Source organism: Antechinus flavipes, chromosome 2, assembly GCF_016432865.1.
Source record: "Antechinus flavipes isolate AdamAnt ecotype Samford, QLD, Australia chromosome 2, AdamAnt_v2, whole genome shotgun sequence".
NCBI classification, from domain to species: domain Eukaryota; kingdom Metazoa; phylum Chordata; class Mammalia; order Dasyuromorphia; family Dasyuridae; genus Antechinus; species Antechinus flavipes.
This window is the reverse complement of record NC_067399.1, coordinates 573826199-573852493: the sequence shown is the minus strand read 5'-3', so window position 1 is coordinate 573852493 and position 26295 is coordinate 573826199. Positions and strand designations below refer to the sequence as shown.

At 35.1% G+C, this 26295-nt stretch overlaps 1 protein-coding gene across 1 annotated transcript in view; it reads left to right on the top strand.

Moving 5' to 3' along the window:
* Positions 1-25364, top strand: part of TMC3 (transmembrane channel like 3) — a 60054-nt gene extending 34690 nt beyond the window's left edge. The window contains exons 11-22 of the mRNA XM_051973961.1: positions 2536-2645; positions 3822-3900; positions 5445-5678; positions 5849-5977; positions 6310-6377; positions 10972-11100; positions 12182-12292; positions 13811-13936; positions 15585-15663; positions 17675-17717; positions 21990-22230; positions 24046-25364. Of these exons, the coding sequence (XP_051829921.1) occupies positions 2536-2645; positions 3822-3900; positions 5445-5678; positions 5849-5977; positions 6310-6377; positions 10972-11100; positions 12182-12292; positions 13811-13936; positions 15585-15663; positions 17675-17717; positions 21990-22230; positions 24046-24886 (2190 nt within the window). The 3' untranslated portion in view covers positions 24887-25364. The remainder of the gene's footprint in view (positions 1-2535; positions 2646-3821; positions 3901-5444; positions 5679-5848; positions 5978-6309; positions 6378-10971; positions 11101-12181; positions 12293-13810; positions 13937-15584; positions 15664-17674; positions 17718-21989; positions 22231-24045) is intronic.
* The last annotated feature ends 931 nt before the right edge of the window (positions 25365-26295 follow it).

Sequence of the window (26295 nt, the reverse complement as noted above, 5' to 3'; positions counted from 1 at the left end):
ATCTTTAGTACAAATATCATCTTAACTCCAGTGATTGCCTGTTTACCTACAGAGATTTGAAAAGCAGAAGGACTTTATAGATGTGTTTGATAGGAATTTAGTAATCAAGTTCTTAGGGAGCTCTAAGTTTAGGTCCCTTCCAATTCTAGTACTTTAGAATCACAGTATAAAAATGGCAAAAATTCTAGGAATGGTATAATAGTCACAATCCTAATGAATGGCTTTTCAAAGTGAGTTATGATATGAGGCCAATGATGAAAAGGATTTTAAGAGATAATCTGCTTAGTCAACCTGTTAAGACTACATTGAGACCATACTACTTAAATGAATATCCATATTTTTTTTTTTTGCTGTGACATTAAAAATAAATTCCATTATTTCTCCTGGTAACAACCTCTTTGTCAGTAAAGTCACAACTCAAACTTAAATCTGTGTGGTATCTTTCTCTCTTCTCTCTTTTTTGTGAAGATGGTCAACCACAAGTTATAATTGTCTGAAAAATCAACCAAATATGATTTGAATTATTATTGAACCACCTTTATCTTCTTTATTTTTCCATGTTTTTTCCCTTTAGTCTTAGATTTTATTCAAGGTGAGAGAAATGGTGACAGAGTGAGTAGATTACAGAAAAGGACAATGAATTAATTATTGAATTCAACATTTTTTAAGTATCTACTATTTTCAGAGCATGGTTCTCTATAGTTGTGGAGATTCAAAGATTAAAATAAGACACAGTGACCTCATAGAACTTAGTCTACAAGTCATGTAATATATATACCTATGCCAAGTTCATCAAAGGATTATAAGATTAGTTGCTATATGAGATCCTAGAGGAAATGATTTTAATGACTGAGAAGAGGGAGAGAAGAGCAGAGGAGGCTCATGCAGAAGTTTATCTTTTAATTGGGCTTTAAGAATAGATAAGAATACAATAAATAAAGATGAATCAGATTTAACTGATTAGCATAGATATAGGGATCAGAATGAGCAAACACCTAGAAGTGGGAAACAGAAGCAAAAAGTACAAGGAACAAAGATAATACTGGAAAGGTAGATGATACCAGGCTGGCCTTGCATCTAGTTTAAGAAATTTGGACTTTAATTTGTGGACAAAAGGGAGCCATCTGAGAGTTTGAGCAGAGAATACAGCATGTCAAAAATTATACAGTATGAAAATTTCTTGGTAGCAATAGATGTGGAGAGGAGAGAAAGTTGAGGCAAAAAGATTAGTTAATATGTTATTGTGATAGTCCCTTTAGTGGTAACATGAATTTACAATGGTAGTATTTACAAATAAAAGGGGGAAGGCAAATGGAAAAGTTATTATAAAGGTAAAATCAATGAAAATTGAAGATGAGTAGGGAGAGAAAGGAGAGAAAGAGAAATGAGGTGAAAGAGAGAGAGAGAGAAAAAATATAACACCAAGTCTTCAAACATGGAAAAGTTGAATGAATAAGTAAATGATAATAATATAAATAGAAATATTGGAATGACAGTCATATAAAAAAAGACATTAAACATGATCTGTTTAGACCTTCACAGCAGAGTTAGGAGAAATGAATGGATGAAACTGTTGGGAGACTGATTCTAGCTCACTGAAAGGAAATATTTTCTAATAATTTAAATTGTCCAAAAATAGTTTGACCTACCTCAGGAGAATATTTTCTACCTAACTGGAAATCATCAAGCAAAGTTCCGATGATTTAGTATTAGGAAAATACTTAATAAATGTTAAATAAAATTATTGTAGAGGAAAATTCTCATTTAATATAGGTAATCTTTGAGATTTTTTCAACTCTGAAATTTCATAATTCTATATGAAATAAAAATGCATGCCAGTTATTGAAGAGAATGAAAGAAGCTTATCTGAGGTCAGGCTGAGTTTGCCAGTGCAATATCCATGTTGCATCCAGGTAGACATCTGAAGAGGCAGGTCTATCTGTCATCAATATCAGCAACATAGTTATGGGGGCTCATCTGCACAGGACTGAAGTTTTGCTCCAATATTCCCCTTTCTGCCAGAATCAGATTAATATGTAATTGAGAAATCTTTAACACAATAAATAAAAATATAAGACAACATAGATAATTTAATATGTAGTTTTCTAAATCAATATGCGTTACAAGGATCCTAACAATAATTTAATGCTCCCTTTTCTATTTGAATTTGATAACACAGAACTCAATGATCTTTATAGTCTTTTCCAGTTCTAAATGCATAAATTTGAATTTTCCCCAGATACTTAGTCTGAGAAATATTGGGTAGTATAATCACATAAAATGAAGATCAATTCTCGCATCATCTAAGTACATGTTATTATCATTATTTAAACAGCTTTCAACATCAAGTAATCATTGTTATTTTAGAATTACTTACTCTTTTGTGAATCATGTGGCATTCTCACCCACATCACTTGTTTATTATGTATTATAATATGCAAAATACTCTGTGTCCTTGGATGTCAAAAATTATAACTAATATAGAAATTTCAGATGACTTCAAGCCTCTAAGGGTAAACTTTCTTCCCTCTATAGGTCAGTGTGGTAGTTTCCCTGATTACTATGATAGCTCCTTCTGCCTTTGAACTTGTGGCTGCATTAGAGATGTACCACCCACGAACCACATTAAGATTCCAGCTTGCAAGGTATAGTAATCACTTTCTATATGACCAATGTATGTAGTACCTCTTTTATAAGAACTAAAACACAACAAGTTTGTAATCCCTTGAAGAAATTAGTCAGAGTTTAACACTGAGAATCTGGCATAAGCATGTTTAGTAGTTAATACATGTGAAATGAAGTTGTATTCTGTTCTGCTCTCCTCAACTCCAAAGTCCTCTAATAATAATACAAATAACGAAGAAGATATATTTACCTTGTATGGAGATGGCATCACCAAAAAATGGACTAGATTCTAGAAATTTTAGGATCAGAAAGAACCCTAAAGATTATTTAACTGGTTCCTCATTCTGACAATGTAATTTGAAGTTCTCAGAAGTTACATGGCTTCCCTATGGTGTGTGTGTGTGTGTATGTGTGTGTGTGTGTGTGTGTGTGTGAGACTACAAAGCTAGGACCAAATTCACTATTTTTTGACTATATCACCCTCCTCTTTTGATCTGAGAGAGGGAAATGCCTTTCTTTATGTTTACCTTACTAGCAGGCATTAAGAAGAATCTATTTTATTTCATTTGTCCTCAAAATAATATTAGGTCAATTGATATTATTTTCTTGTTTCACAGTAAGGAAAAAGTTTAGTGATTTGTCTTAAAACAGCTGTTCTAGATTGTAGCTCCTTGGGGTGAGGGGTTATGGTTGGGGTGAGTGGTGAGGGATTATGCTTTCTTTATCTTTGTGATCTCTTCTCTTCCCTCCATGCTCCTAACACCTTGACTTATATGTAGCAGGTTGTAAATAAAAAGGAAGGGAGTTTCTGTTTAAAGCACACACTGGTTTGAGCTATTATCTGAAACTCTATTCACAAATTAATCATATATTTACCTGAAAAAAGGAACAATAGGTGGCATAACATATTGCAGAAGGAAAAGGATTATAAACTGTTCTCTGTGGTTGGTTTAAGATACTTGATCTAGTCAAATCCCTGCATTTTGCAAGGAAAGAAACAACCACAGAGAACTGTAGTTGTTTGTTCAAGGTCACATAACTTAGTGTGGCAAATCCAGGATTAGATTTCCAGAAGCTGTCTCTCAACATTTCCCATCATACTAGATTGGTTGTAATTACCTCTAATTTTTTCAATACACATCCATCAACTAAATTTGCAACAGTCTAATTCTGCAATGTAAATTTTTTATTTTCAGGGTTCTTGTGTTATACCTAGGAAACCTGTACAGCTTAATCATTGCACTTCTGGACAAGGTGAACAGCATGAGTATCGCTGTGAGTATCAAAACATCTTCTAATAGCATCCTCAGACACACAGGGGAAAGACTACTACTACAACTGCTGCTGCTGCTGCTGCTGCTGCTGCTGCTAGATTTGCAAATGGTGAAAAATATCTATCTGCCACATAAGAGTCACCTAATCCAAAAAAGAAAGAAAGAGATAAAGAAAAAGAAGGAAAGAAGGGAAGAGGGGTGGGAGGGAGAAAACAAAAGAGGAAAGGAGGAAGAGAGAAGGAGGGCAAAAGGGAGAGAGGGAGGAAGAAAATAAGAAAGAGAGAGAGAGGGAGGCAGGAAAAAATGAAGGGAGGAAGGGAGAAAGGAAGGGAGGAAGGAAGGAAGGAAGGAAGGAAGAAAGGAAGGAAGGAAGGAAAGAAAGAAGAAAAGAAGGAAAGAAAGAAGGAAAGAAAGAAGGAAGGGACAAAGGAAGAAAAGGAGGGAGAAAGAAAGGAAGAAGGAAAGGAGAGAGGGAGGAAGGAAGGAAGAAGGGGAGGAGGAAGGAGGAGGGAAGGAAGGAAGGAAGGAAGGAACGAACGAAGGAAGGAAGGAAGGAAAGGAAGGAAGGAAAAGAAAGTCACCTTCATGTGACTTTATGTCCATGTCCTTCAAGAACACCACAGACTATATGGAAGTCAGAGTTGTGGTGAATATGGTGAATTGGGTTAGTTATCCTAGGTCTCAAACCTGGGGTCTCTGGCAATTGTACACTAAATCTGAGAGTCAATGAATAGTGAAGAAGTGGGGTAGTAATTTTTAAAAAGACCTTGAGAGAGAGTAGAAGGAATATCTAGAGAAAACGAAATCACAAGTCTCATCCAATCAAACTTCTCTCTCTCCCTCATTATACATATATATAAATACATGGGTGTATATGTGTTACTCCAACAGGACACACACACACACACACACACACACAATCTGTATTTATAATATACCATCTTTCTGTTTGTCTATTTATCTATCATCAGACCTATGATTTCATTGGAATAAAATACTCACAGAACCACAGAACTTGAGAATTAGAAGAAATTCTAGCAATCATCTAGTCTAATCCATATACAAAATGAATCCCCACTACAACATCCTCTGACAAATAGTCAGCCATCCTCTGCCTGAAGATCTTCAAGGAATGAGCACTCACTTGCTCTCTAGGCATACCATTGTATTTTGAAAAGATCAACTACTTAGCAAATATTTCCTGAAGTCAAGCCCAAATTTGCTACTTGTAGCTTCCACTCACAGTACCTAGGGGTTCTACTTTCTAAGACCAAATGGAACAATTCTAGGTTACATTTTATGTGGCAACCCTTCAAATACAAGAGAAAGTTATGATGTGCCTTCCCTCTTCCCAGTCTTCTCTTTTCCAGGCTAAACTAATAAGTACTAGAACAAAAAATAAGTTCTCTAGTAACTATTCTTGGCCAAAATTAATTAGATTTCTCATCCTATCAGCAAATGAGGTTATTTGTTGAAGAAAAGACATCCCTGGGAACAGAGTTTCATTGACACAAGTATGTAAAAACTTTGTTTTCCTTCCTGCAGGAAGCTGAAGTTAAAAATAATGCAAGCAACTGGGTAGATTTTCCTCACTTTCTACCCACCAGAGCACTTCCTGAGGAAGAAAAATGGCCACCAACTATTCCTGGTATCCAAGGGAAACAAAACAGCACATTTCAGAATTACCTGATACCTACTACCATTACTAATAAATCAAATTCCTACAACTATAATGTGCAGAATCAACAGGACCAATGCTGGGAAACTTATGTTGGACAGGTAATCAGACTCAAATAATATTTTTGCTACCTATGAGGGGAAAAGTTTGTGATGACTAACTCCTGAGAAGCAAGAGTCTATATAGACATAGATGGCAAATAGAAATAGAAGTGACAGGAAGGAGTCATTGAATTTAAATAGTCAATAACACAAAACCTTTTACTTTACAGGAAATGCTGAAACTCTCCATTATTGATATGATTTTCACAGTGGCAAGCATTCTACTTATTGATTTTTTCCGTGGTCTTTTTGTTCGATATTTAAGTGACTGTTGGTGTTGGGACCTGGAAAGCAAATTTGTAAGTTCAGTGCTATATTGATTTAAGATATCTTATTCAAGCTTCCTCAGGGAAGCTAACTTTACCCTATCTTGATGGTTATTTACTAAATTAGCCAGACTTAGGAGCTCTAAGAAAGATTATTACTTGGGAGAAGGGAAAAGACAAAAAGTTCGTAAAACTAATCTCTCTTACACACACACACACACACACACACACACATCATACCATTTCCACAAACTCAGCCTTGAATCTCTAAGACTCCATTTCATTGGAAACATGAGTATAATTCTCTGGCTTGAACAAAAAGAATTGCAATATTTTATCCACTAATTACTCATATTTACTTCTAGCCTGAATATGGAGAATTCAAAATAGCTGAAAATGTGCTCCATCTGGTCTACAATCAAGGAATGATTTGGTAGGTAATAAAGCTGGTTTTGTGTTCTAGTCTGTCCATTTCATTTGGAGGCTTCAATTTATGAATATACTATTATCAAATCTATACATAATTACCTTGAGAATTCAAAAGTTTCATCATTTCCAATAATAATAATTATATCATCCAAGGCCATCTCTAGTCATCTTGATCTAGATCTTGCCACTGGACCTACATGGCTCTGAGAGAGAAGTGAGACAGGTCACCTTGCATAGCCCTCCCTCCCTTAAATCCAACCCATTTGCATATCATGGCATTACTTCCCAAATGTCATGGTCCTCTTCCAGAATGAAGGATAAACAACAATAAATTTTCATTTCTTAAGACCTTTCCTTGTCAGTTGTCAAACCCCCCAATCCCTTGTAAGCCAATGACATCATATTTTCAGAAATAGTTAGGATGATCAAGAAAATAACATATTGATTTATTCTATTTGTTTTTAATATCAGCTGCTACAATAAAAAATAATCTCAAAAAAGATCTCAATAAAAACTGACATGAAATATTTTTTTCCTGAAATCTACAGAAGATAGAGGGTAAGAACAGGTCAGACTAAAGAAAATCATGGAGAAAGAACTCGCTTTTGATCCTTCACTATATTTATCTATGAACCTCCATTTGGCTCATCAGTAGAATAAAGAGAATGGACAAAGTGATCTCAAAAATCCTCCTGAATCCAATAATCCATGATCAATGAAGTGACCATGAGTTTTCACATTATTTTTTTGAGATACCATTTCCATATTTTGTGAGAGTCACAACAAATTGTCTCTTGAAATGGTTACCAAGTATTACCCTCCCCTAATAGAAATCATAAAAGTTCAGTTCTCTTCTCTCTTCTCTTTTTTCTCTATTCCTTATCTTTTTTTATTCTCCCATTCTCTTCACTTCCTATAGCTCTTGCAAGAAACCAGAGGCAGTTATGGTAAAGTAGAAAGATCATAGATGGGGGAATTGACATCAAAGCTCTGCTCCTTGCTTCTCTTCTAAGTAGTTTTGTGACTTTGGATAGGTCACTTTTCTTTCCTGGACTCATCTGAATAGAGGTGAAGGGTTGAGTTCCTAAGCCTCCTTTTAGCTTGTTTTATCATTTCTCTTTTTTCCTCCCTTTTTTTTTTATCTCTTCCAATATCTTACTTCCATTCTTCAGCTCTTTCCTCTCTTTCCTTTCCAGGATCTCGCTGGCTCTAAAATAATGAGTCCTTTGAATTTTTTTTTCAATTCTCTCATTTGCAACTGATAAATGATCTCATGCTTTTGTTTGAAGTGAGAAGAAAAGGTTCATAATTTCATCTGAAAATACCACAAATTTACCCCTGCTACTGTTGCCCCTCTTTTATTATGGTACAGTGAAAAAAATACTGGATTTGAAATCAGAGAACCTAATTTTAACTCCCAAATCTGCCATTTACTACATTATGATCTCTCCTTGACTTCAGTTTCTATGTTTGTAAAACTAGCAGTGGGGGAAAGAACATGTCTTTCTACCTCTAAATCTAAGATCTCCTTTTTACATCCATTTTTGCACCATTCAATCACTATTCTATTACCTCTACCTTCTGATCTACCTGCCAGAATTACTCCATTTCTAATAGTAGCTTGAGTTCACCTTATTCATTGAGTGGTGGCCAGGAAGTTACTTTCCCACAATGCATTCTCACTCATTTGAGTAAAACTCCTTTAATCTTTAGAACAGCCCTGTGAATTAGGTATGCTAGTTGTAAATTCCACCTGACAATAGGGAACTCTCTAAAACAGAAAAGTTCAGTGGCTTTCTTAAGATTATATGTTAATTATTGGACACAGGATCCAAATCTCCTCTCTCTTAAAATAGTGGCCTTTTCACAGAACCTAGTTGTCTGGTCTTAACTGTTAACTGACTCTTCTTCTCAATTCTATTCAGACCCATGAGAAAAGGAAAACAGGCAAATGAAATTTTATTATGGCCAGAGAAATGTAGATGATATATACTTTCACTGTGTCATTTAGTATAGGGGAAAAAAAGGAAAAGTGACCTTTTGTTTCCTTTTGGGGATATTTAAAAATGGGATTCCTTCCATCTATGGAGAAGATTTCAAGTCTATGAACATTTTATAAATGGAAATGTAGTTAATCATTCTTAAGATATGTATCAGTTCTAATATTTTATGAAAACATATATTTTAATAGTCCTGCCTACCCCATAAATCTATAGTATTGTCCTGCCAAATTTCTTTAGGGAAGTTCTGAATAATTATATCAAAATTAACTTTTCTATTACCAATGGCTTTTTCTACACTTAAATCAGTTCCTTCTGAAAATAAGTAGATGGACAGAGAAGTTAATTGGCTGCCTGGGTTAGGGCGCGCATTTAGGGCCTCCCAACTCCCGACTTCCTTCATCATACAATCTTCCCTATTCTCCCAATTTGTCACCTTTGTTCCTTTTCTTATAGTTTTGGTGTTATAACTAAACTATTTAACAATTCAGTTTTCTCACCCTCAAATTTCTTGCTCTCATGTCTTTCTATTATCCATACTTTTCCAGTCCTCAAGTTTGGGTCACCAGCTGCTTTCTTGAATAGTGATCTATATCCTGGTTTCCTAAATGTAGGTCCTCCCCTAGCCTCAATCCTGCACCATCCTTGTTTTTCTTTCTGTATTCAGCAATCATCTTAGCTCCTAATGATGATCTCTATGATAATTATTCCTAAATTTCTATGTCTAGCCTTAATATTTCCTCATCTCTAACAGCCTGATGAGTATTTCCACATAGAGGTTCCATCAATATCTCAAATTCAACATGTCCAAAACAGAAATTCTTCCTCTCCCATTGCAAAGCTATTCCTCGTCCTTTGCCTATATCTTTTAAGGACATTACCATTCTCCAACTTATAAAAATTCATAACTCTGGAGTTATCCTTCACTCTTCTTTTTCATATTTAGATTGTCATTTTTTATCTTGCCTATTCTTTCTCCCCATCATCCTTTATATGCATCCCTTTTCCTCTACTCTCAGTTACCTTAACTTAGTTCCTCATTATTTCTTGCCTAAACTATTAGCAGAGATTGCTCATTGTTCTTGATGCTTTTGGTTTCTCCCCTCTCTAATCCATTCTCCACATAGCTGTCAAGCTGTCAAAAAGTTTTGACTATGGCATCTTGCCAGTCAAATACCTTCAATGGCTTCTTAATGATTTTAGTGTTAATTTCTCTGCCTGGCATTTAATGCCTTCCATGTTGGGGCCCCAAGTCTCTTTTCCAGTCCTATTTTGCATTATTTTCCTTAACGAGTTCTACATGACAGTAAAACAGGATTACAAATTGTTTCCTGAACAAAATATTTCATCTCATGCCTCCTCACATTTGTCAAAGGTCTTTCTAATATATTACCTCCCATCACTATCTCTCAAATTCTTGTTTTTCTTCATGGTTTAGTTTAACTTTTGTAATGTTCTCTTCTCTAAAATATAATCGTTCTCTGGGAGTAAGTTTCTTGGAGAGCTTCTGGAGGCAGCCTTAATTTTAATTCAATGTAATAATCACCTCAAATGCAGCCAGCTGTTAAAGTCCAATCCTTTATTGTCTCTTCCAAAATAGCCCCGTTAGCTTTCCTTGGTTCCGAGAGCTCTTGTTGCTAGTCCTTTGCCTCTGCCAGCTTCAGCCTCCAGCTCCCTCTGAATCCAAAGTCTCCAGCCAGCACAAAAGTAGAAGTTGGAATGAATCTGGGTCCTCCTCCAAAAGTGGGATTGTGGGTTCTCTCTGGGCTTGTGGGAACTCCTGGACTGAATCTTGGCTTGTGAATATTCTGGACTTGTGAATCTCACACTGAATCCTGGCTCTGAATCTCCAGTGGGCTTATGGGAGCTCCTCCTTATATATCCTCTCTTTAAGGTGTGAACTCTAATGTGTGAACCAGTGTGTGAATTCTCCCAAAGGTGTGAACTCCAAAGATGTAAACCAAGTACATAAGCATTGTTTCTATCATTTCCAGTGACTTAGTACCTTGTTTCACATTCTGGCCCATAACAAACCTTGACCTCTTTCATATATGCTTCCCTGATTTCCTTAAATTGTTAGTGTCCTCTTCTCCTCAAGTTTTCTTATTTATGTTTATGTTATACCTCATTCATCTCACCCCTCCAAGCAAAATATAAGCTTTTTGAGGACAGATTTTGCTTTTATTTTGATTTTTATATCTTGAGTATCTAGAATAGTGCTTTGAACATGTTGAACAATTGTTACTTTTTTGTTAAACTGAACAAATTGAATGGAGAGGAGTTCATTCTGTATATAGTATAAAATAAAAGTTTTGTAATAGATAGGTAAGTGGTCAAAAAGAGATAAAAGTAGTCCATTTGGACTAGAATAGATTGTATAAAGTGAATAGTAGAATCAAAGATGACTGAATAGGCAGAGTGGAGTCAAGCTGAATTGACTATCAACATCATGAATTTGTCATTTAAATATATATATATATATATATGTGTGTGTGTGTGTGTGTGTGTGTGTGTGTGTGTGTGTGTGTGTGTATGTGTGTGTGTATAAACAATAGATAAGCAATTATATAGTGATATTGACCTTTCTCTTTTTTATAGGATGGGTGCTTTTTTCTCACCCTGTCTTCCAGCATTCAATGTTCTCAAGTTGATTGGTCTGATGTATTTACGAAGTTGGGCTGTGCTGACCTGTAATGTGCCCCATCAGCAAGTTTTCAGAGCTTCTAGGTCAGTAAAATAATTCATTTTTGGTTGTTGAGGGTTTGTGTGTGTGTGTGTGTGTGTGTGTGTGTGTGTGTTTAATCAATCACTCCAGTACAAAGTATTTTTTTTTAATTTTTGGCTATCTGGATTTCTTTCAACATAGTATAGTATTATTTTTTCAATTATACATAAAGATAGTTTTCAACATTCATTTTTTTATTTTATAGCTTTTTATTTTCAAAATATATGTGTGGTTTTCAGCATTCAGTCCTACAAAACCTTGTATTCCAATTTTTTTTCTTCCTCTCTTCCCCTCACCCCTCCCCAAGACATCAAGTAATCCAATATGTTAAAAATCAACATCCATTTTTAAATAAGATTTTAAACTTCAAATTTTTTCCCTCCTTCCATTATCTCCACCCTTTCCCAAAACAGCAAACAATTTGATACAGGTTATAATATATAGTTGTTTTAAAATATATTTTCACATTAATCATGTTATAAAAGAAGAATCAGAACAAAAGGGAAAAACACAAGAAAGAAAAAAAAAAAAAAGTGAAAATACTACACTTTGATCTACATTTAGACTCCATAGCTTTCTCTGGATTTGGATAGTATTTTTGATCATAAGTATTTTGGAATTATCAGATCATTGTATTGCTGAGAAGAGCTAAGTCTATCATAACTGATCATTGCACAATGTTGTTAACTGTGTACAATGTTCTGGTTCTATTCACTTCGCTCAGAATCAGTTCATATGAGCTCATTATTTCATATAGAAATATAGTATTCCATTATTCCAATTCTACAAATTCAGCATTCTGTGTACTCCATTCCACTACTCCTATTTCGCATATATGTGTGGGAATAGTCTGTATTGATTTGTTTTTTATGTGTTGTTTCCCCTGATTAGGATGTAACATTGTTTATAGACATAATTTTAAATTGAACTGAAGCCAAGTACAAACATATATTCATTTCCTTTTTGAGAGGTTTTCTGGTTAAGAAAGGTCAACATTGTGCACCTTTTTAGCAATTCATTGGATATTTGTATGCATTGTAATTTTCTGCAAAATAAAGCCTACAATACTTTGTTTTCTCATAGATCCAATAATTTCTACTTGGCAATGTTGCTGTTTATGCTGTTTCTGTGCATGTTGCCAACGATCTTTGCCATTGCCCGATATAAGCCATCTTTAAACTGTGGTCCCTTCAGGTGAGTGATTTCTTCATTAAAGATCCATTTTTGTGTGAAAATTAAAACCAGTTTAAGAGAAATTGGACTGCCTGCCAGGTATGTTCCTCATAGAATGTTAATGATCTAATTCCTTTCAATTCACATAATCTAAAAGTAATAAAGGAGGGGAAGGAAGAAAAATACTTAGAAACTAAAACTCAGTTTTCATTTTGATTGTGTTTTATGATGAATCAAGCAATTTTAATATGATATATTTGAAATAAGACTAAAGAATATTGTTTATGCATACATTATCCCATTTGAAATTCACAATCATCCTATAAAGTATTTACTACAGTGTGAAGAAATTAAATGATTTGTCTGTGGTTACACAATTAGTAAGTGTCAGCAATGGGATTTGAACTGAAATTTTCCAGATTTGAAGGTCAGTACTCTATCTACTTATGCAAAGTTAATGATAATTTGTGAGTTGAAATAATTAGTTGACTTCCCTATGACTTAAAATCTGCTGTTGAAGAGATTATGGTACAATGTGGGACAAGGGTATGTATGTGTGGGAATAGTCTATATTGATCTGTTTTTTATTTCCTAATTATATGCATAATTCATATTTTAATTCATATCTTCAATAATAATTGCATAGCCATCAACTAAAAACTAGATACACAGGTTAGTATTTAATAGTATTTAGTAAAAGATACTTATGAAACGGAGATTAGCATAATGAATAGAGTTCATCCTCAGATGAACAAAGACATGAATTTAAGTCTCATCTCTAATATATTCTGGCTGTGTGACTCTGTGCAAGTCATTTAACTACCAGTAGCTGCCTCTAGACAAATCTACTCAGCCAATTACTCAACAAACATTTATTAAATGTTTACTATATGTCAGTCACTGTACTAAGTGGCCCAATTTTTTTTAAGTATAAGTTATTTGGCCAACTCATGTTTCCCTCCACTACCACCCATAATATATTCAAATATCACAGATAAGATCTCTCTAATAAAGAGATTAAGGCTTGCAGGATGAATGAATTACAAAAGACTTACTAGCAATTTTTAAATACTTATTGGTCTGTCAAGTAGAAGAAAGTATAGAATCACTTTATATTGCCCTGGAAGGCAAAAGTAGAAACAATCAGTAAGAGTTATAGGGAGGAAGTTTATTGTTTTTGTTAAAGGTGATGATGGTGGTGAAAGTTACCATGGTTGATTTGTTGGTTGTTTTTTGCTTTTGCTAGAACTTCCTAATAGGCTGTAGTAGCAAAATCCCTACCATCAGAAATATTCAAGCAGGGGCTAGATTGTTACTTTGTCAAAAACATTATAAAGAGGAATCCTAGTACTGGCTAAGAAGTTGGGCTAGATTACCTACAAGGTTTCTTCCAGTTCTGTAAGTCTGTTTTTTAAGTTGATTGCCTCAATTATAGCTTCAAATGTAGAAATACTCATGCTTGGGCCTACACCTTGGCTTGTGTGTTTAACTAGCAGCAACATAAATTGATTTTTGATTTTTGTTTTTCCCCTCTCCCAGTGGACAAGAGAAAATTTATGATATTGTGTCTGAAACGATTAAGAATGATTTTCCCTTGTGGTTCAACTCAGTTATTGGCTACATTAGCAGCCCAGTTGTCATTCTTCCTGCTTTGCTGCTTCTATTGTAAGTATGCTACTTGAAAATCTATTATAATATTGTTTCATAGTTCTGATGTAATTCGAATCACAGATTAGCCAATGATCTTTAACTCTGGAGCTAATTGGTTGATTCCTATAATAACCAACTTTCCCTTATTTTCATCTTTCACCTCACAACTTTAAGATATATCCACTGGCTATTTTGCTAATTATGGCATGGTATTGAAGAAAGTCACTTTATTTCTTGGGTCTTTAGTTTGCTTGCCTGTAGAACAAAGGTATTTGATTAGATGATATAATAAGTAAGGCAACCCATAAGTGATTCCCATGCAACCAGCATCAATGTCTCAGAAAATCAGACTCTAGTGTCTGTCTTCACTTTTCTTACACAGAGATCTATAATTTCGGTGGGGGTAGGGAAAGAGAAAGGACAAACACAGATGGTTAGATTCAAATATGTACAATTGTTGAGAAGAAGAAATGCCCCATTACCATCAAACCATCAAGCCATCAAATTCCTGATTCCAGAAAGGAGGCAGAGGTAGGAGGAAGCATAAAATGGAGCAAAGGTAGTGGACAAAAGCAGATATTTAAGACATAGAAGGTTTGGTCAAGGGAGCAGTCATGTTGTGAAATTTTGAAAGAAGATGAGGTGAGGAGATCCTTGATAGCTGTAATGTTCTTCTTTTCCCAAATATAATCGTTCTCTGGGAGCAGGTTTCTTGGATAGCTTCTAGAGGCAGCCTTAGTTTCAGTTTAAAATAATAATCACCTCAACTGCAGCCAGCTGTTAAAAGTTCAAATCTTTTATTGTCTCCTCCAAATATTGTCTCTTTCCTTGGGCCCGGTTAGCTTTCTTAGAGGCCTATCTCCTTTTTTGGTTCCAAGAGCTCTTGGAGCTTGTCCTTTGTCTCTTCCAACTTCAGCTTTAGCCTCCAGCTTCCTCTGAATCTCCAGTTCTGAATCTCCTCACTGAATTCTGGCTCTCAATCTCCTCAACTGACTCCTTAGCAAACTCCTTACTGAGACTCTGAGAACTTTTATATGCGCTTTTAGAGTCCAAGAGTGGGATTGTGGGAGGTGTAACTTGTGAATCTCCGGAACTTGTGAACGCTAATGTGTGACCTAATGTGTGAACTCTCAAAGGTGTAAACTTAAGTACATAAGCATTGTTTCTTTTTTTGCTTTTCTTTTTTTCATAATTATATCTTTTTATTGATAGAACCCATGCCTGGATAATTTTTTGCGACATTATCCCTTGCACTTACTTCTGTTCCGACTTTCCCCCTCTCTCCCTCCACCCCCTCCCCCAGATGGCAAACAGTCCTATACATCTTAAATGTGTCACAGTATATCCTAGATACAATATATGTGTGCAGAACCGAACAGTTCTGTTATTGCATAGGAAGAATTGGATTCAGAAGGTAAAAAATAACCTGGGAAGAAAAACAAAAATGCAAACAGTTTACATTCATTTCCCAGTGTTCTTTCTTTGGTGTAGCTGATATGCATTGTTTCTATCAATTCCAGTGAGTTAACACTTTGTAAGGATTCTAACAGATAGCAATGGAGAGGAATCGTGCCTTGACCTTCCAGAAATTTATCTGGTCTTTTAAAGGTGTGGGTTTTTTTCCTCCCAACAAATGATATGTTTATATTCTGTTCTCTTATAGCATGCTAATCTATTACCTTCAGAGTATTGCAAGATCATTGAAGTTTACCAACAGTCAGCTGAGAATGCAGATTCAAAGTGCAAGTATTAATTGAAATTACCCATCCTGGGATTTTATTATTTTCCTATTGATCTATATCCCAAATAAAATCTCAAAGCAATATTATTTTAGAAGTTTATAAAATGTGATAGTTCTTACTGACATTTATTATTTATTTTCAATTCACTAAAGAATTCATCACTATCTATACATAACTATGCTGCTCATATGAAAGTTTACCTGCTTGATAGAACTTGCTAGGACTTGTATTCTGCTGAGAAGCTCCAAAGTCATTCCCATGCTATGATGATGCATTAGAGAGGTATAGGAGACTCTATTGGAAGACAAAGGACCTGACTTAGTATACTGATTCTGATATTTGCTATTTCTTTGATTTTGAATCATTTTATGTCTTAGGGCCCAGGTTCTCATCTCTAAAACAAGATTGTTGAACAAAATATTGAACAAGGTTTTTTCTAGCTTTAAATTTATAATCACAGAGGTCAGATTTATCTAGCATATTGTCATTGTGATTCTTGTTCAATCATTTTAAAGTCATGTTTGACTCTTTGTGACCCATTTGAGGTCTTGGCAAAAATGCTGGAATGGATCGCCATTTTTTTTCTCCGGGTAATTTTACAGATGAGGAAACCTAGGCAAAAAGGGTTAAGTGACTTGCCCAAAGTCACACAGCTATTTAATGTCAGGGACCAGATTTTAACTCAGGAAGGAGAGTCTTCCTGACTCCAGGCCTGGGACTCTATCTACTGAGCTACTTAACTGCCTTTTTCCAGCAAAACAGATGATCAATATTATCTTTAAGCATATCATTCAAATAACTTCTTGTTATAATGATGCTGATTTTGGATGCATAGAGCAGTTTCTCACATAAGAATGATATGATATTATCATTGCCATTTAAAAAAAATTGTTGAATGCATCCATCATTCATGGAGGGTGACTATTAGAATATTAAGCTGGGGGAGGGAACTTCTTAGGAGTCTGAACTTCAATTTGAGTGTGCTGCCATCAGGTGGCAATGTTGCTTTGGTCATTCCATAGGTTCAGGGTTACAAAATAGGCATTTTTGTGCTGATACAGCTTTTAAAAAATTATAATAAAACAAACATTTCTGAGGCACATTCAAAGACTAGAGGAGAAACTCTTCCTTTTCTCTTTTCCCAACAATGTTCCTGGCTAGCCATGTGTGAATTAGCATCAAGCCAGATAATAAAAGTCTTAATTAGTTGTTTGGTTAGGACTACCTAAGGTTGTTCTAATGCTGTTTGACAGTTTAGCCAAGCAGTGAAAGCAAATCATGAAATTCTGAAAGGTTATATAGCCCTTCCTTCTCTCTGCTCTCTATTGATTCAACAAAAGATGTCAGGCAGCAGACTAAGGATTCAACATGTTACTATTGTTCTGTAACACAAATACAACAGACCTAAATGAATCCTTCCAATGTTATTTTATATCTTGCTTGCCGTAGCTTAATTAGGAAAACATTTTCACCAAATGTAAAAATACTTTGTGGGAACACAATGTGACACAAAAAATAAATGGCACAGAGTTACAGTCTGCCCATGTGTGCACTTAGGTTAAGGGAGGAAGTTGAAAGGAAAGAGGATTATGGGGATACTTGGGAGAAAGGCTGACTTGGCAAAAAAAAAAAAAAAGGACAAGGAGGCTACGGTAATGGAATGTATGGTAGTACTGATGGTGGTAATGGTCCAAAAACAGCTGTTGCTATGTGAATGGAGGGTTCTACCAAGTTTCCTTTTGGAAAAGAATGGAGGAAGGGGTAGGACTTTGGAGGCAAACCTCTGCTTATATCCATTCTAGAGAAGAGTCTATGTTTTAACACTGTGTAAATACTAAGAGGGGGACTGTATTCAAGCAACTGACCCAGTGGGGCAATGTCTCCTAAATGCCCAAATGTGGTTATATCACCAGATGACTAGATAAATCTCTAATCTCTAACAATCTTATCTCTTTATTATTCAAAAGTTAATCTATAGCTAAATTATAAATAGTTGTCATGTATATTTCAGGATAGATCTGAAGACAAGAAAAAAGTTGCCCAAATGATAGAAGGTAAGTGAAAAATGTAAAATAAACACACAAAAGATAGATATCTTACTTAATCTAATATATTCACTTACCCTCTTTCTACCTCAGTTTTTGCTACTGTAAAATGAGGTTAATAATAACATCTACATTCCAGGGTTGTTGTGAGAATCAAATGATATAATATTTGTATAGCATTTAGCACAGTCCCTCACATATAATAGTTGCCTAATAAATACTTGTTCCTTTTCTTCCCTCTCTCCTCCCACCTATCACATTTGCAAAAGAGTAAATAAAAAGATTGTACAGTAATAGTTAGGCCTAGGTTTTGAATTTACACCTCCTGACATTAAGTCTAAAGCTCCTTCTCCCACCATATTATCTCTCTACCTATGATTAAACAAGTCTTTCACTGTAAATTCTTACCTGAAAAGAAACAAGAACTCTGTCATCCAGGAAGTGGAAAAGAAAATAGTAAAGAGGAGCAAAGAGCTGCAACATGTGAAGAAAAGAAAATTATCTTCATTATGAAAACTATGAAGCTTGAAATAATAGGGGACATAAAAGGGTTAGAGAAGATGGTTAGGAATAAATATTTTACTGGAATAACTAGATCGTTACCCAAGGTAGGATATGTAGTCAGTGAATTCCTTCTATGGGGTGCTTCTCACTACAGGGAGGAAAATGTGAAATGTTGGAGCTATCCTGAGATAATATTACAATTGGGACATTACCAATTCTGAAACTAAGAGGAAAAAAAGAGTGGCTCTGAATTGTCAGGGCCAAGGTAGCGGGTGGGAGAGAAACTATAATTATATGTCAAGTCATAATGGATTAAGGAGGAGGGGATCCTTAAATTAGATAACATGGTCATTTACTCCTCTTGTGCCACTTACTAACTTCTGAACATGGGCAAGCCATTAATCTCCTTGGACCTCAGTTTCCTCACCTGTAAAATGACAGGACTGGCCTGGAAGGCTATAAATCTATGATTTTGTAATCTACCAAATGAATGACTTGAGCTAGATGACCTCTAAGGTCTCTACTGCAAAAGTCTGGTTTTAGTCCAGTCAGAGGCAATTTTTGCTAATGAGGCATCTGCAGACTTCAAGTCTTTTGATAGCTATCTTTACACTACCTCCCCTGATCTTTAAAAGAGTCTCGCCAGATAGCCAACTGAGAACTGAAAATTGAAACAGTAGTGGTTATATCTACTTGACTGAAACTCACCAGCCTGGCATCTTTGGAGTGTGAACACTGACAGAATTTTACTAAACAGGAAGCTTATTATGAACATCCATGAAAGCATGGGGCCCACATCCTGTCTCAAGAAGCTAATGAAAATGTTCTATTTTTAAAACTAGATAAAAGAGCAAGATAAAAGATAAAAGAGCAATACTCTTTTCTGTTCAACTCAACCTGTGTTATAGGGACTAAAAGCCATAATAGTGCTAGGATCATAATATTCCAAGTTAATGAGTAGTTATGTGAATGTTCACATTGATGTTTATTTATTTTCATTTAATATGCATTTGTCCTAGTGTTTTTTTGGAAATCATGGATGATTGTTTGTCTTTTGTTTTTGAAGAAGATCAGTGATATCACTGGGCAATGTCATAGCTTCTATGTGAATGGATTTAAGTGAAGCAGAGTTACACAAAGTCATCAGTCTCACTTTCTCTTCCAAGATCACTGAAGTTCAGTGGAAGGAGAAAAGTCAGGTTGACTAATGATGTTCCAAGATACAGTATATGACCATGAGGTCTTTGATGTCTATCCAAGCTTTAAGTACTCCATAGGCCCTGCTTCAGCCACATTCATGGCCACTGGAATAATTTAATTCTATGTCACAATTACTGCCAAATAATATTTGCCTAGTAGGCATAATACAATATAGTATAGGTCATTCTCTAAGTCAGAAATTAATGAACGTTCCTCAGCATAACAACAGTGTTCCTTTTATAAGCACAAAAATGTCCTCATATCAGAAATTAATGAACGTTCCTCAGCATAACAACAGTGTTCCTTTTATAAGCACAAAAATGTCCTCATATTTCATAATTTTTTCATGCAGTAATTTTAAGTTGATATTATTAGATCTATTGCCAAAAAGATATTTTAAAAATCCCTTTCTCTTCTGAGCATCCATTTCCTCTTTTGTAAAATTAGGAGAATGATTAAATCAACTCTAAGGAATTAACATTCTATGGGACAATTTCCCCCTCTCTTCCCACCTAACCTTGTTGTATAGCAGATAATTAGAAGAGTTAAGAGTACAATTCACTATGTCTGATATACTTAGTTCATGAGTCACTTGTTTGGAAGAGAAAATACTTGCTTTAATATTTAATTATTTAAAGAAGGAAAAAAAGACAAAGAAACACCCAGAATCCAAAGGCTCATAGTATTTTTCAAAAAGGGAAGAAAGAACCTTTAATTTAATAGATCTTCTCAATTGATGGTCAGTTTCAATTCAAGAGATATTTATAAAACACTGGCTATATTCCAAGCACTGTGCTGGGTCTAGAGACAGCTAAAAAAACTAGATCAGACCTTGTTATATTATTATGGAGCTTACAGTCTGAAAGCATTAGTTTAATAGAGAGGTGCCCCAAAAAATACCATGTTAAGAAGGAGACGTCATTACACACTGGAGAAATCAGAAAAAACTTCATGGAGGAAGTGCTAGAGTGAGGTTTCAAAAGATCAATAGGAATTCAATAGAACAATTATTTTTAAAAATCACATTCATGAAGTAATTTAATATTTACAAAACTTTCCCTATGAATACCCAATATGGTAATCAGTATAAATGTGATTAAGCCCATTTTGCTTCTGAGGAAATCAGGGTATTAGAAGAAACAATTTGCCCCAGGTCACAAAGCTAACAATGGAGCCAGGATTCTTATTCACTTTTTTCTAGTTAGACAATTAGAGTCTTTCCATAAATCACCTCCTATAAAGACAAAGGGAAGTAGAAGTAATGACTGTAGAACATTCTAAACAAAGGAAAGAATAAACAAAGGCATTAAAAAAAAAAAAAAAAGAAAGTGCAGAGTGTTAAGTGACTACTTGATTGTGTCAAAGAATATAAAATAGAATACTATGAGATATGGCTAGAAAAACAGGAGGTACCAGATTTGGGGGGGACTTTGAATTCCAAGAGAAAAAGTTTCCCTTTCTTTTGGAAGACATCATTCAATATACATTTATTAAGTATAATATATTATACTTATAATATATAAGTGCGCCAAGCCCTGTGGTGAGCTCTGGGGATGCAAAAAAAGATAAAAGATAGTCCTGATATTGAGGAATTCAGTGTAAAGAGGGAGAAAACTCACAAATGAGACTGACAGGAACAATTGAAGGTGATCAACAGAAAGAAGGCCCTAGCATTAAGCAATATGTAGAAAGGCAGGAACTTGAAGGAAGATAGTGAAAGGAGAGGACTGAGATAAGGAGGAAAAAAATTCTAGGAAGAGTGAACATCTGGGGAAAATAGGTACAATTGGGAAGTAGAATGTCTTGTTTGAAGAACAGAAAGGACACTACTATCAATGGATTACAAACTGACTGGGGTGGGGATGGGATATCCCCAAAGTAAAAAATACAAGAATTAGCAACAGATTAAATTTGAGGGAGAGAGTGAAAAATTGGGGTTGACACCTAGGTTGTATATTTGGAAAAGTGGTAGTATCCGCTTTAGATTGTGAACTCTTTGAGGGCAGAGACTATCTTTTGCCTCTTTTGTACCCTCATTATTTAGGACAATGTCTAGGATATGGTAGACAATTAAATATTTATTGACATACTTACTAGTAATGGGGAAATCTAGAAGAGCTGAAGACTTGGGACTAAAAATAATTAATTAGGTTTTGGATTTCTTTGACTTTAATTGTCTACAGAACATCCTGTTTTTAAAATCCAATAGGCAATTGGTTGGGCAGGTCTAGAGATTCAGAGAGCAATTAGGGCTGAATAAATAAATATGAGAATTATCTTATAAGAACGGATCCATGGAGGCTGATGAGATTACCCATGAAATATTATAATGGAAGAAGAGGACTTAGGGCCCAGCCCTTAAGAATGTCTACTTTTACTGGAAATGACCTGAATGAAGATTAAGTAAAGTAAGTTGAGAAGGAACCATCTAGCAGCTAGGAAGAGAATTGTGATAGAATAGTTTCATGCAAATCTAGAGAGTATCAGAAGAGGAAAACATAGCTTGGCATTGAAGGATTTTGAACAGAAAAGTGATAGGCACAGATCTGTACATTAAGTTTTTTCTTCCATTTCCAGCCAGAACCCAGACCCAGGAAGGAAGCAAGAAGAAATCTCAAGAAAGTGATTTTGTTAATCAGCAGGCCTTAGCTTACTCATTGACTCCAAGGAAAACTGGCAATGTGGTCAGCTTTGACCCAGGCAGTAGAATTCCAACCATTTCACAAGCTTTACCCCAAACGAAGATATCCAGGCCAGTAGAGATAACTTCTCCAATTATTGGTATCTCCAAGGCACAATCTGGGCATATCAACAATAGGTAAGATTCAGCCTTAACCTGACTAGGAGAACTTCCTGCATTTAATTACAATGAGAATAATAGATTGAATAGTATTTTGAACAACCTTGTACTAAAAAAATTTTAGTTGTTTTGTGAAAAGGCTTCTACATGAGCACTTTGACTTAGGGAAGTAAAATGCTAAGGAAAGCAAAGAAGTTGTATAAAATTCTATCTTTGGTCTAGATTTAATTATATAATTGGCATAGAAAGTTGTGGCTAAATAAACTCTCTCTGCCAATGCAAGCGGTACCTGCTCCTGCTCTGCAAATATTATCTTTGAGTAGGAGTTTTAATCTTTTTGAGACCATGGACTTCTTTGGAATACTTGCAAATATGATGGACACTTTCTCAGAATAGTGTTTTTAAATGCATAAAATAAACTACAAAGGACTGCAAAGAAAACCAAAGATTAATGAAAATAAAGATATAATTTATTTTCTGATCCAAGTTCATGGCTCCCTGAAATCTATTCACAGAGGTTCATTGTCCCCACATTCAGGGTTCTTAGATAGTTGCTAGGGAGTCTTGAAAGGTTAAAATGGTGTGCTCAGAAAAATACAGTCAAAATCTGTCAGAATTGAGTTTTGAAACCAATTTTTTGCTCCCAGGCCAGCTGGAGGAAATTAAGAGGTGGAAAAGAAGAATATTGAAATGGATATATTCTTATAGTCAGGATTTCTTCCACCAAATACACTTATCACATCTCAACAAAGAAGAGTCCCTAGTAAACTTCAACTTGTTTATATTATTGACATAATCTCCCTATAAATCCCTCCTCTAGGAATTCCTCCTCTAAAGTCTTTTAATGCCTCATTGCCATATAGAAGTGGCAATAGTTCTTCTCTTTTGACCTTCACCCATGTTACTAGTAAGTTGACCCTCAGATAAATTTACATAGGGTGAGGAAGAGAAAAAGAGATGGACAGGGTACTCAAAAACTACCTATACAGATGGAATTATGGATATTTGAAATATTGAAGGAAACATTCTTGTGAAACAAGTAGAGAACAAACATCTTTATTTCCATTTTACAGAGAAGGAAACTGAAGAATAATTCAGTTAAATGACTTGCCCAAATGCAAGCTAGCATACCAAAGTAGGGATGGAAATGCTATGACAGCATGATATTCAACATCATCATTTTGTATACAAACATTGCTGAAAGAGATACTCCAAGATTAAGAAAACAGTTTTTTACTAGAACACCATTATTTTAGACTTAATATTCTTAGTGTAAAAGAAAAATGACACTAAAACTTTTTCCTAAGTATTTCCTCATTTATAAAATGAAAGATGGGGCTAGATTGTTCCTACGACCTTTTCCACCTCTACCTCCTTGTGATATAGAATCACATTCTAGAATGATCATTCTCTCCAACGTATTACTGTCTAGGCCACAGGGAAAGAATACCCAATTCCAGTTCAATAAACATTGATTCAAAGTAGGGAGCATTGGATTGTGTTTTCTAGGAATGTGGCTCAACATATGGTAGAGTAGGGTGAGCATAAATTGATACAGCTGTTTGGTGTTTGGAGGATCTTCAAGTAGATGTAATGGAATCCTTCAAAGCAATCTCCAGGATCTTTTAGAAAATTTTTTTTAAAAATTATTTCATGAGTAGCCAATCAGTAGATGTTCATTGTAGGAATTTGGCAAATGAGGCAAATAAAGAATTCTGAAATTGCTGTGTATTGTGTGTTACAGAGACATAAACTCTGTTAAAAGATGTAACACTCTTCATAAAACTTTGACACTTAACTTCAATAAGAAATTTCTTTTTCTTATTTTTTAAGGTATCCATACTTTACACATGAGAATGACCACTGCAAGATCAAGTCCTGCACCCCAGTTACTTTCAAGAAACACTTGGAGGATATATACTCAGAACCTCTCTTTCAAAAAGGCATAAGGCAGATGAAGCCTGATGTGCTTGGTTCAGGAGCTCCACAGTTTGCTGGTGGACGAACATCTAGATATTACATTGTTAATGAGAGGGAATCCCGCAGAAAGCCTCGTTCCACCCTTCGATCCCCAAAAGACTTTCACAGGGACAACTTGAGTGACTTTGGGGAAATATATTCTAGGAACAAAAGGGGCTATGTTTTATCAAAACCCCAGCATGCCTACTCCCCACATCTGAGTGATGAAGAAGAAGAAGAGGAATTGAGAAAGGACATATTCAATAGATCCTTCCGTCCACGATCCCTCTCAGACCTTCATCAGACACCTCATTTTTACATCGGTGAGCGAACAGAGAGTCAAGTCTTGCCTACTGAAGACCTGACCAGGATGCATTACCAGTCTTGGAATAGTGGCTTTGAGGTAGACCATTACCAACCAGTTTATTTATATAAAAAGCCACGATTAGAGAATTTTGACCCAGAACCTCGGTACCCAGAGCATTTTATGAAACCAAAAACCAAACAAAAGATAGAGCCATCCTTTATAGAGTCAGATTCAGTATCTGCCTCTAGTAGCGACCAGCAAAACAGCAGCACCGATCAATATATTCAAGTCATTCATAATAAAGAAAAATACCTGAAGCCTGCAGGCAAGCTTAGCAAAAAGAAATCCAAATCTAGGCTTAAACTGACTATTGCAGATCCCAGTGAATTGATTTATTCAAATGTCTAGATTGAGTGGATTTGTTGTTATCTCTGGAAAATTGCTGCGCATCATTGTGATTCTGATATTGAGAATGAGGGTATACATTAGAGACTTTTCTGGGAAAAGAAATTAATCATATATCATGATGGACCCATGGGACTAAGATTTGACCCATAAGGGAAACAATCTATGATTTACTGCATACTCATGGATCCCCAACTATCTTTCTGTCCTAAAACATTGGCAACAAATGTGTATGTAGGAAATCATTAAATAATAGATCATGTTTTTTTGTTGTTATTGTTTTTTTTTTTTTTATAGATGGTAGATTTTAGTGTTCCCTATCTACTTAGGCAAACATTTAGCACCATTTCTGATGTTTGAAGTCAAAGGGAAAAATTACATTAACTAAATTGTCTTTCTTCCTCATTCTCCTTCAAAAAGTCACTGATTTTGGAGAGTCTTCATTTATATATCAAGACATCTCCAATTAGTTGCTCATCATTAAAAAAGAATAATGATAAATTCCTGTGTTTTTTGTTGTATTGTCTTTTAAGAAAAAATAATTTCCTATGCCATGAAAAAATTGTAAATGATTTTTCATTTCTAGGCTTCCAATTTCTCTGTCTCTCTGTCGGCCTCTCTCTCTCTCTCTCTCTCTCTCTCTCTCTCTCTCTGAAGTCATTTATATTAAAATAAAGTTATCAAAATATTTTTAAACATATTAGAAGCATATTCATGGGCCCATGTTCAGAAACCCTGTTCTAAGCCAAGGCAATTGCTGGGTACAGTAAGGATTATACTAGTGTCAAACAATAGGACTTAGTAGGCAAAAAAGTTAATGTGTATTTTCAGATAATTTTATTAGAAACATAATATCATACTATAACATATTTAATATGTATAAGACTGCTCCCCATCTAGGGGACAGGTGGAGGGAGGGAAGGGAAAAAATCGAAACAGAAGTGAGTGCAAGGGATAATGTTGTAAAAAAAAATTACCCATGCATATGTACTATCAATAAAAAAATTATAATTATTTTAAAAAAAGAAACATAATATCAAATAATCCTTCACCAAACATTTACCAAGGATGTGTAACAGGACTTGTGCTAGCTCTTGGGGATATAAAGACAAGAATAAAATAGTTCCTGCAATTTCAGAATTTAGATTCTAAGGGGCAAGACATGATGAATATACACAGTAAGGTATAAATTATACAAAATGGATACATAGTTATTTTGGTAGATGTGGGAGAAGTATTGGCATCTACAGAAAGCCAGAAAGACTTCATGCAGAAGAATGTGCTTGAGCACTAGGAAAATATCTAAATACTAGGGAAATTAGAAATTCCAAAAGTGGAAGTGAGGAGAGAAAACATTCTAAAGATGGGGGCTGGGGGACAACTTGGGAAAAGGCATGGAGACAGGAAATTGA